The sequence below is a fragment of the Perca flavescens genome, chromosome 14 (genome assembly GCF_004354835.1).
Source record: "Perca flavescens isolate YP-PL-M2 chromosome 14, PFLA_1.0, whole genome shotgun sequence".
NCBI lineage: Eukaryota > Metazoa > Chordata > Actinopteri > Perciformes > Percidae > Perca > Perca flavescens.
The window spans coordinates 20,286,243-20,298,841 of record NC_041344.1 but is presented as its reverse complement, the minus strand read 5'-3'; the positions used below and the strand labels follow the sequence as shown (position 1 = coordinate 20,298,841).

Sequence of the window (12,599 nt, the reverse complement as noted above, 5' to 3'; positions counted from 1 at the left end):
AAAAATTATGTAAAACATGTATGTAATGTAATAAATTAGGCGCATATAATGTCTTCAAATAACACAAGTCTTGTAAACTGTAGAGTACAAATTTATTTTAAAAGAAGGCTACAAATAGATGAGGTAAGGACACAGTGTTTATCCACAGCTAAAGTTCATCATAAAGTGCCATATCAGTTTTTAGGTGTCCAAGAAAACACACTCCATACAGGCTGGTGTAGTGTTAACAAATGTCCACGTGTTGCTTTGTTCTTGGTAAGCTTTGTAAATTATTCCACCGCACTCTGTCCCTCGGTGGTTTGGACAGTGCCACGCACGTGTACCCCGGGAGACTGGCTCGGGCTACCGGAGAGGCTATTGTCCGTGTCGCTGCTCCCTTTACAGAGTCCCGGTTCTGCGCCATCCTCTGACCCCTCAGCGCTGTGCGTCCTCGCGTGTTTGCTGAGGTGGTCGGAGCGCATGAATCGTTTGTGGCAAATTGAGCACTCGAATCGCTTCTCTCCGGTGTGCGTGCGCAAATGCCGCTGGAGCTCGTCGGAGCGCGTGAAGCGTTTCCCGCAGAAGAGCCAGTTGCAGACAAACGGCCTCTCCCCGGTGTGCCAGCGCAGGTGAGCCTTCAGGTGAGAGGTCTTGCCGTAAACTTTACCACAACCCGGAATGTGGCAGCTGTGCAAGCCCCTCCGCCGCGGGCTCATGCCCCCCTGACCAAGGCTGTCCGCCTCCTGGCAGTTCGGGCAGTCGCACGTGGCTCTGCCGGAGTAGCGTCGTGAGGAGGAGCGGGAAGATGCGGGCAGAGAAACGACGGGGGTTCCTGTCAGAGCAGGTGCCCCTGTCGTCGTAGGCTCTGTGTAGTGAGTCGGTACAGGTGGCCTGAAGCCGTCAAACAGGTGCTGTGTGGCGGGGAGTAGGTGCTGAGGGGCTCCGGGGCCGAAGGCGGAGCTGTAGTCAGGGCTGTAGCCGTTCAGATGAGAGGGTAACCCGGCCGGGCTCTGTGTGTCCACCCAGCTGGTTCCCATGTCCCACCAAGCAGTAGACCCGTTATTGACATCCCCCACTGGCTTGAACCATGACTCATAGGGATGCGCGTGCATCCTCGGATATATCCCTGTTATGCCCTCCACCGAGGAGGGAAATTTGGTCAGAAACACAGACCGTTGTGCGTGCGCAGCATCGGGAACACTGTTGTCTGATGGCACAGAAGTCTGGTAGATCGAAAAATCATTTCCAAAAGGAGAGTTGGCAGTGGTCACTGAGAAAGCGCTGGAGGTGTCCGTCAGACCGGCTCCGTTACTTCTGGAGGTTCCAGAGGGAAGCCCGGAAGAGGTGAAGCAGGCACCAAGGCTGCTGTTACCAGGTGCGCCTCTTTTCCAGGGGTGAAAGCCCTTCGCGTGTCCCTGGGCTCCATCGGAAAGAGCAGGGGAGCACGAGGGGCTGGGCTCACCGATTCTGCTGCAGGTGGCGGCCAGCATTGCCAGTGGTGCGCTGCCCAGCCGGGGCTCTTCCTGTGGGGAACACATAGACATTTAGGCCTGTCATTTCGGAGTCATGGCTATAAACATGGTGTGCGTAAAGACGCGCAAAAAAAAAAAAAAAAAAAAAAAAAGATAAAGCCTATAAATCTATAGTGTTAGTCACGCGATCTGTGCAAAACAAATTGGGCCTCGCAGATTAAATTCAAGCCATGTAAATTAATAATGTAACATTATTTAAGTTTAACAGTGTGCCTCTGACTTGGATCAAAAACCAAGTGTTTTGTCAGCCAATAGCACAGACACTAAAGCACGTAGCCTAAAAATATATATATATATATATTATGAACAACAAATAAAGTTGATATCTATGTTGTGACACCAAACTTTTACTTCATTAGATCACATTATAGTGCCTGTTCCTTTCACTTTAACAAGCATTTACAGCTTCCACGAACTGCCATGATCAGTAAAACCAACAGGTAGACTAAGAAAACTGACGAGTAAAAACAACTGCTATCGGATTAATGCAGAGTGGACCTACATAGGCCTGTGTAGGTTAACCATAGTAGGCTAGGCTATTATCATATTTATTTCAGCCTATTGGTTATTGCCGCGACACTACAGGAGTTAAATGTATTAAAGTACAAAGTTAACTGTGTTCCCTGAATACCAGATACACACTGAGCCCTGTATGGATAGCCTATTATAGCAAAATAAACCAATATTTTAACGAAATCTAGGGGAAAATATGTTTCAGCAAATACATAGAAAAGTAAACTTACCCCTAGCAGTGTAGCAGCCATCATCTGTGTTTTGATATCTTCGTCTGAGTGTGTGCTCGCGGTGAATGAACGTGATGAGTCTGTTTTCCTCTCGGACTGCTTTAGTAGTTGTAGCTTCTTCGTGGCTTTGAAGTGCCGCTGAGAGCCCGAGGACCAATCAGAGACCAGCTCATACTGTCACTTAATATTTGCGCTCGAGGTCGTCGTAAATTTTAATAGTGAGGTCTCTCGAGTGGGGCGCTCCAAATTGCAACAAGTAGGAGAAAATATGAAGTTATAGACAATAAATTCAGCGGAGGTATTTGACCAGAAAACAAACACACACACACACACACACACACGCAACGCGCACACGCACGCACACACACACACACACACACACACACACACACACACACATTACGAATCAGGTAAAGTGGGCAAAATACAAGGGCACAAGTGGACATCAAGGATCCAGGTCATTGTGGTAGGTCTATTAGACTTATTTAAAATGTGTGTGAAAACATTCACAATTTAACCAACAAAAGATAACATGACCTTGTGAAAAATTTAGACAAATGAGTTTTAGTGGGTTTGTAGGTAAAGGTACACTCTTGAATGTTATAAACAGAAAAGATTTGTTTTCAACTATACAGCCTAATGTTTTTTTACTGGAGAGGCTGATGAATGAGAGGCAGGCCCGTTCCGTCCCATCCTGTCCCTGGGGGCGTATCCAGTCAGCCCTGGGGAAGGGAGGGGAGGACACCACCACTACCTCCGCCATTTCATCTCGTTCAACACAAAACAAATGTTGTCTTTAAAAAAAACAAAAAAACACCTCTTTTCCCAATTTTATAGATCATTTATATACACTGTGAGGGAAAATGTAAACAGGTAAATAGGTCCTATTCTTAAAAATCATGGATGGTTAACCAATATGATGAAGCACACCCTTGAAATAACACAGAATGATCTTGGGCCTCTAAACATATGAGCTAACCCACAGAGGGAGCATTTCATTTGAATTTCAAATTTAATAAAAACATCAGGATTTAATCAATTTTCTTCATTTGTTTGGTATTAACTGCTTACATGCCCTTTCTTCATCTCTCTTGTTCTTGAATGAAATCAGCTGAACACACATAGATGGAAAAGTTAATCATATTCACTCACACTCACACACACACACACACACACACGCACACACACACGCACACACATACACACACACATACACACACACACACAAATAAAAATAGCAGAGGGACAGACAGACAGTAAAAAAGATAAAGTATAAGATATGGGCTATAAATCAAAACAAAGTTTAATTTCTGAAACAAGCTAAAATAACCTTTTGTTTATATTTTTGGGTAAAAGAATCAGCATAAAATTGTATAAAATTAACAACAACTTTGTTTTATCCGTCACACAGTTTGCAAGCCAGCCGGAAAACTTGAAACCTCTTTCACTCAACTTTGCTTTTTTTTTTTAAAGGTTTTCATAAGAATTCCTTATTATAAAATCACATTGAAATGTAGTTGATTACAAATCCACACTAATACATACCTCCCATTGGACTGGACTAAATCACAGGCTCCCATGCTGGCCCCTGATTTCCCCCACAGCCTGAGGCATGGCCGTATGCACAGGTGGAGTTTACAGTAGGCCATCTTGCCATCCTCATGAGCCACCCAAACAGCTGTCCCTCTTTTAAATGCATTCTTTTCCCACACTGAAAGTGTGTGTGTGTGTGTGTGTGTGTGTGTGCGCTTTAAAGGCCCCCAATGAAACCCTGTCTGAGCCCCAACCTGTTCCTTTAGCGATGATAATGACCACATTATCTCGCACCATCGAACGTCAACAAAAAAAGATTGTCGTGTGCTTTCCAATCACTTTGTGGGCACTGAGACAGAAAAAGCAGAGAGAAAAGAGTGAAATAAAGATCTGGCACCTCTTGGGGAGAGGGACGGGTGAAGTATTTTATTTCTCCTTGGTGTTTTCCTCAACTCCTCTTTTGTTGGAGGAGTATAGTCACAGTGATCCAGAGGGCAGGGCGGCCATCTTGGTCAGCTGCCCTGCTGAGACAATTAGCAGATGAATCAGAGAGTCAAAAGACAAGCTGCTAAACATGACACAAAAAATATTCATTACAACCAGGGGGTTAGCCAATCAATTTGTGTAAAAGAAAGATAAAAAAAGCCAACAGATTCCAGATCCTGAGCAGTCCTGTGGTGCAGTTCTGACAATGATGTAGCTGCTTGGTGTGAAGACTCATGCTTCCTCCTTAGTTTTACACTCCTCATTTCTCTTATCTTTATTCTATTGTTAAATGAATATGCTGAGGCCTCTAAAGCTTTGAGCTTTTCTTGTTTTATTTGTGGTTGCCTGAAATTTTGGTGATCTAAGAATGCAACAATGTTTTTAGTTTGCACAATAAGGTTGTGGTCAGCTTAAATTCATTTGGTTATAATGGATTTGGACAGAAGTATCCAAACATTGATAGCAGCTTTTCATATCTGTCCTGCATAATAATTTCCTTCATTAAGATTTTACAATCACAATTTGGCCATCAGGTGAATCCTACAATATTATCAAGTGAATTGTATTCAATAAAAACAAATGTGCATCTGTATCTTTACAGCTGGACAAAATATGGTATGTTTCCTTATTGTCAACATTTTTATTAAGCTGTGTTATAATATACTGTATGTTCCTGGTATGTCGGATTTGTTTTAAGGAATAGCAGGGAGAAGTCCATGACAGATTTCCCAAAGAGACAATATTGTGAATAATAAACTGAACTTACATTAACTGAAAGTAGTTAAATAGCATTAAGTTATCAAACTAAATACAGTTTATTTATTCTCATGTCTAATAACAGTGCTGTAGGCTGACACAAAACTTAAGAAATCATAAAATATGATATAAAGAGCATAACGAGTACCAGAGAAAAACAATGCACGAGTATCTCAGACAGACTTACCTTAATTTGTCTTTTGATGCCCTTTAAACTCAACCCCCTAAAACAAATTGAGAGAGGAAAAAGTCATCCAGGTGAGCCGTGTGCCAGGATGTGCCTGGAGCAGCTCCTCCTTGGCTTCCTGTAATTACTGCATGGAGAGGGCATGGCCGCCGTCTGTCAGCGCAGGGCTGATGGACGACTGTGGAGCAGAGCAGGGAGAACGTGTCTGGGTTACTGTGATGAAAACTTTCACATAAGCGAATTACAAGATCCTATTTCATCTGCAAGCTTGCAATGAAGAAACAATAAACACAGAAAACCCTCTTTTTCTCATGCAAACGCACATAAACTCACTATCTTTGTCTAACTCGCCATCTCTTTGGCTATATGCATCATGCAAGTTCTCACTTTAAATAAGCTTTACTGCACCCACATGCATGCAGGGGTCAGAAAGGGCATGTCTCATCAGTGTATCTATGCAACAGACAGAGGGAATCATGGCCAATGTAATCACACTGTTGAAGTGCTTCATTCACATTCATGTATACAGCACATCTACATACTCCAGTAGACATGCTCGTTGATGAAATGGGGGGAATTCATGGGTGAGGAGAGTCCTCTACTCTCTGTTTGGCACAAGTGTGCTGAAGGTGAATTGAAATTGTACTTGAGTACAATTGTACTATGAGTAGCATCTCTCTCTCTCTCTTTGTTCCACACACACACACACACACACACACACACACACATACACACTTAGGTTAGGGTTGATGGATGCCTGGGGTTTGTTAAGTCATACATCACAGAGGTCATTTAAGCTGCCAACACATCTGCTGTCTCTGCCCTCAGAAAGAGAGGAAGAGGTGGAGAGAGTGGAAAGATTTATAAATGCGAGGGGGAGAATTATGCAGGGTGAGAGAGAATGAGACTGTGATTAGTAACTGGAGTGGATGAAAAGCTCTTCTCTCTCTCACACACACACACTAAAGTAAAGTGGTACCTTTGTGGAAGCTGCTTGCGTTATGAGTTTCTCTGCTCCTCCATCAACTTTCGTCTCCGACATATTAATGAGGTGCGTCTGAAGTAGGAGCCTCTATTGATTTCTTCAAATGCCTCTGGCTTGAGACTTCCAAAGTTCAGAATAAAGTTCTGTTTTTGATCATATCTAAGGGAAGGAGGCGAACGCGACATCTTCTTATTTAACAGCAGCCTGTGACAGTACATCGATCTCTTAAGCTTCGTTTGACATTAAAATATGGGAACCCCACTGCTAAAGTCTGTCTCAGTGCTGTAATTCTCACCTCCTGTCCTTGTGACATCCGTTCTGTCACATGCTATAATTTCATTTTTCACATGACGACTGGTGACCAGTTAGTTTGCAGAACATCACAAGCTTCTGATCACACATTCATCTCCCTCATCCTCCTTCCACTCACCTTGCACTTCTTGTTTCCTCTTTTCACTGCTTTCTTGGCGTTAGCCGTCAGTTAGCCATAATAAATATCTGCTCTAATCAACAGCCAACGTTTTCACGGCAACGGACCTGCATGAAAACAAAAACCCATTTAAACCACATCAGGGTTTTAATACTTTTTTTGTTTATTTACAACAAATCCCATATTTCCCTTATTTAGTTTCATCACAGCCATCTATTTTCTGGCTTTGTTTTGGAAATCTAAATGTATTTTTCTACCATTCCACACAGGCACTGTTTCCATTAATTCTGTATAGTTTGAAATTAAATTATTTCACAACTAAACTTTTTGTCAAATTGTATTATTGTATTTGAGGTAATGCAGAGCAGACTTTTCAAATCAATCTGCACTTAAACTGCATTACAATAAAAAAGTTGAAAATGAATGCAGACTTGATAAGAAGTGTAACAGTTTACACAACTCAAGCAAGTTTCTGCTAATTTAGTTTTTATACCCAACAGAGAGGAATAGGAACTTTTCTTTGAACCTACAGTATATGAGTTCTCATATACAACATAGATAAACAAAGGAACAAGTAGCACTTTATTATGTAGCATGTGGTGACTGTTGTAGGAGTTAACATGATAAGTAGGAGCGGATGTGGCATTTAAAGTCTGTTATTATGGTCTATTTGCCACAGCTGGCTCTGACACATAAATTGAGAAACACACACACACACACACACACAAAGCCCATTTCTAAATTACACACTACGATAGCGCCGTCTTTCACACACCAGGGAAGAAGGGTGATGAGAGGGAGAGAAGAAGAAGATGAGGAGCAGGGATGAAGACATAAGAACCAAAATGCTGGTTCATGTCACACGTTTTGATTTCTCTAATCTCTTTTAAAGCTTGTGTAAGATTTCTTCTCCTTGACTGAAGCTGGTGATGTTCTTCAGCATCAACCAGTAAAGAGCTCTCAGATAAACCTCAGTCACCAGACTCACGCACATACACAAACTTGTTCACACTCTCTCCTTGATTAAATCCTGCTCTGACCGTGATCTCTTCACCAATAACACTGTTCATCCCTCTTTCGGGCTCTCTTCAACAACACACACACACACACACACACACACACACACAGACAAGGAGATTAATTTACTATTGTTCATTTTTCAAGTTCTGCGTCTTCTCTGTGTTTAATGTGTGATCGAATGTGTGTCTGTGTCCGTTGATTGATGCATAGAAGCCCAGGAGCATAATCATACACTTCCAGACGTCATTTTTCACTTTCAGTGTTGATGGATGGACTGGAGAGCATCTGATCACTGCTACCTCAGCGTGGGGGGTCTAGGTCATCTTCTAGGTAGGTGTGTGTGTGTGTGTGTGTGTGTGTGTGTGTGTGTGTGTGTGTGTGTGTGTGTGTGTGTGTATGTGTGTGTGTGTGTGTCTCATTGGCCGGCAGTCCATTTGTCTGTATGAGGCAAGTAGTGATTGAGTAGACTCCCCCATCCCCACCAGGCCTGTTTGTGGGGTCTCTTCTCCCTTTGCTACCCTGAGGACAACCAGCCATGACAGCCAACTCTGTTTGGATTTAAGTGTGCATTTGTGTGGCTTATTGTGATTTCTAAAGGGAAATTCCACTATTTGACTATTTTATCCCCTCTGTTGTCAAGATTTGGAAAACGTGGCTTCTGGCAAGGATGTTCCAAAAAACTTCTAAAAAAGTAAGGTGAGACCCCTGTGGCTGTTGTTTCAGCTGACAGTTCAACTACTTTTAAGCTATTACACATCTACTAACATATCAACCACTTTTAATGCATGTAAACTGACACTTCAGCTTCTTTAAGTGCACACACAATTACCCCCAGCACTTTCACTTCAACTACAATTTCAACTACTTTCACCGCTTAAACTTGAACCGATAATTCAACTGTTTTCAGTATTTACAAGTCAACTGGCATTTCAAACAAAGTTCAAGTTTTCTTAGCACTTTTATTTTCAACAAAAATGTCATGCAGTGATTAACCCACATATTAACAGTTTCATCGCTTACACTCCAACTCTGTTTAGTGCTTAAACTGTCACTAATACTTAAACTCTTAAGTCCCTAAGTGCGCTGTGTGCTTCAATTGACATGATTGGTATTGAATGAAATAAAAATAAAAAGGTATTAAATGAAGCATTCTATTGGTATCGGTATCACTTTAAGGGTACTGGTATCGTCATTTTTTTAAATATACCCAGCCCTTTTTTTTTTTAAAGCTACATATGCATCTGTTCTTGTACTTCTGCTGTGACACTTCAGTTTCCTGTGTGGGATCAATAAAGTTTGTTTTATCTTATATAACAGGTCACTAGCAAATCATATTTTTCAGACATTTGAGAGGGTTTAAATGTTTCCAGTATATGTGGGCTCTTTTACACAAGAGTCCACATAAATGTCCTTCTGCCTTTTCTACTTAGCTATGTGTACTTACTTTTTAATGCGTGGTGTGTGAAAAGGGTTACCCTGACTTATTCTATGTAGACAAAAGCACTTTTCAGCACAAACCCATGCAATAGCACCCAGCCATGCGTGCGCACACACACAGACACACAGACACACACACACACAGACACACACACACACACACACACAATTCATGCTATGTTCCTGGTTAACTAGTGCTCCTCCCACTCATTGCGCTTCACCTCGCCACAATGCCTACCATAAAATTCAGGGGCTGAGGGAGCAGAAGAAGAGAGGGGGTTAAGAAAAGCACTGAGAGATGGCTTGATGTTAAATTGACTGGAAAAAAGCTGCTTGCTTTTTCATGCTAATTGCCGTGCAACAAATTGTTAATTTATTCCACAAAGAAATGCAAAACACCCCAGATTTAGCTGAAAACGTGTGCACTATAAGGCAAGCTTAAACACTTGTTTACCCTGTCACAATCTCTGCACAAACAGACATACATTTTACTTACATGGTCGTCAATAGGGGTAAGGTGGATGGAGGTGTGAAACAGATTAGAGAAAAGAGCGCAGGTCAATACGCATCTCCTTCAGTCTCTCCTTTGCTCTCTCACATACACACTCTTACACATATTCATGCACACTCTCGGGCCAGGTTCAGGTGGTTTTGAGGTGATTTCATGGTTGCTGTTTTATTGATGGTTCCCGTCAAACATGAAACGTTTCTTTTCCCACCAAACCGCACACACATGCACTGCCTCTGGGCTGTCATTCAGGACATACACAGACAGCCAGAAACAAGGGGTTGGCGTCAGCTCTACCAGGCCCGCAAGTCATGTCAAGTCCTGCACTGAACTACACACACACACACACACACACACACACACACACACACACACACACACACACACACACACACACACACACACACACACACACACACACACACACACACACACACACACACACACACACAAACACACACAAACACATTTACACACTTATCTTGGATCTTTATGGTGTGCTGCACCCTCCACTTAGCACTGCTGTAAAGGTCTTCCTGAACCCGTACAAGAGTAGCATCTTCAAAGAGGTCCATGCACGCACACACAGGCACACACCGAAGAGCCACACAGACTTCTAAGCGGACTTAATCATTTCACATTTGGCTTCAAAGAGACTGTTTAAACACATGCTTGCTCACTGTCTGAAAGCACAGCATGCGTCCCGTCCTATTTAATAGTCTTTCAATTCAGCTTAATTCTGTGTCTCTGAGTTCAGCTGCATTTGGGAAGTGAAGTTATAACTGCAAAACAACTGAGATAATGGAGAGCACATTTCCTTTTCAATGTATTTTTCAATAACACCCGCCCCTCATTAGCAAAGACAGAAGATTTCCGTGTTTTGAACTATAAAATACATCACTAGGAATCTTGTTATTCTTACGGAATAAAGCTTGACTGATTTGAAATTTGTTTTTGCAACCTCTAATTTGAACTTGAAATATGCATTTTACTGCCTTGTTTGCCAACAGCAGAACCAATCATAAATGTTCAACTAAATTTTAAACTCCAGCTTAATGCATGATTTATGGGGTCACAATTCAACTCAGAGTTCAGTCTCAGTTCAAGGTTTTGCTCCTATCTTTCCCATAATGATGTTACATTTTAGATCATTTTATCTTCTGTCCTCATGAGCTCTTTGTCGTGACCTTTGAACCTCTGGGGTCATATACCTCTGCAGGCTGACCGCAGGTTGACTTTTCCCCTCTCTTGGTGCATGTCAGTGTTAAACATACATAGGTTCAACTTGGGTGCACCGCTCAGGTAAATTGAGACCCGCCCAGGTAGATAAAATCTGAATTCAATTTTCTTTCCAAACAACAGTGTATTTTTTACACCGCACACAGACCAGCTGCCTTCAGCCCCTCCCCCTCAAGAAGTCGCGAGCATGACAGCGTCAACGTTGCACTTGCTCAGAGTGGCTATCGTTACGTTAGTAGTAGCATGCTGCTGGTGGTCTGGCAATGGGATCAACTGTACTAATAAAAACATAGAAACAACACGGCCACGCTGCTATGAAAGCTCCCGAACATCATTTATCAGAGTCTGGTTGTTACCCCTCTCCGCGGCAGTCTCCTCCGCTCCATATCCTTATAACAGAGCTAGCTGGCTAATCAGAGCTAATCGTTGCTAACCTTCAGTTTCCGTGCCTGTATCCATTAACTGCATTTATGGACCCAAGCCCGAATAAAATTCTTAATTTTATTATATTGACTGTACAAATTTTAAACTACAACTCAGAGTTGTTTGAATGACAGACATCTGCTCAGATGAGATCTAAATGAGTGCAACAGGACATGTAGCTATACAGAACAGCGTGTTAAGGATCCCCAAATCACAGATCAATGCACTTTAAAAAACGGACAATGATCTAACCAACAAAATGAACAAGAATTAACTTTAGATAGCCCTAGTCTTATATGATTTAACAGGAGTTAGGAGGAAACAGTGTTGAGATAAATAATAGCATGTCAATTTCTGTATGGATCATACTACAGTATTACAGGTATTTTATCTGCTGAACCATTAACATGTGGCAAAAAAACTGATTTAATTGACAAAGCACATCATGACTACACTTTTTTGTCATTTGTTTTAAATTTAAGCAATTTGTTGAATTTTAGCAAAATGCTGAAAGCAGCAGAAATGCAGAACTGAGTAGGCTACATTTTAATATCTGTTTATTTATCACAAGTTATATCATTATCGCAATATTCAACAACGTTAGGGCATATCGCATATTTTCCTTATATCGTGCAGCCTTAATAACTACCCTGAAATTGTGTCAGATGCCGCATGGTGTCGCAATATTTTCATCTGTATCATCTTTTAGTCTAATTTGTTAAAAATGTAAATAGTTTTTTTCTTTCTAAATTATCTGATAATGTTATGTAGTCATTGTTTTTTTACCTTCGTTTGACTAGCTTATAACTGAACCCATTATTACTAAACCCACCCATTATGCGCCGCACCGTCACATCCTGCACCACTGCAAGTAAATTCTAAACCTGTGGGAAACACTGCATTTAAAGGCACACCAGTCTGGCGAGGTCGGTGACTCGAGTCTGTTCGGTGTGTTCCATGCCGTCGTCAGTTGGATGAGCCATTGGCCTTCATTTGGGCCGATTTGACATGTTGAATCGGAAGGCGGGCAGTTGGACTCAATGACCACTCTGTGCTAACCCCAAAATGACAAGCAGGATGAACCTGACAAACTCCTCTCAAAATCTGACAAAAATCTTTTAAACTGACCATTGTCGATCTGAAATGAAGACAGATTCAGCAACTGCATAGCTAGTACCTGACCTGCTGTATGAACAAACAGATGTGCATAAGCACATGCACACACAGCGGCAGAGATGAATGCATTCAGTAAATACCTGCAGTTGTCGTCGCCAACATACACATTCTGGTCATTCAGACTCTGTGTTTGAAGGTGTCTTCTGAATCACAGGAGTTGTAATT

At 41.9% G+C, this 12,599-nt stretch overlaps 1 protein-coding gene across 1 annotated transcript; it reads right to left on the bottom strand.

Annotated features, from left to right (window-relative positions):
- Positions 1-122: 122 nt before the first annotated feature.
- sp8a (sp8 transcription factor a) lies at positions 123-2,527 on the bottom strand. The gene is made up of 2 exons (XM_028597903.1): positions 2,255-2,527; positions 123-1,502 (listed from the first exon to the last, which is right to left on the bottom strand). Exons 1-2 carry the CDS (start codon positions 2,276-2,278, stop codon positions 270-272), a joined length of 1,257 nt encoding a protein of 418 aa, XP_028453704.1. The 5' UTR covers positions 2,279-2,527; the 3' UTR covers positions 123-269.
- Between the last annotated feature and the right edge of the window lie 10,072 nt (positions 2,528-12,599).

Coding starts and splice junctions, on each gene's coding strand:
- sp8a (XM_028597903.1), bottom strand. CDS start 2,278: ATGATGGCTGCTACACTGCTAGGG. Junction 1,503..2,254: donor TGGCTGCTACACTGCTAGGG/GTAAGTTTACTT, acceptor TGTTCCCCACAG/GAAGAGCCCCGGCTGGGCAG.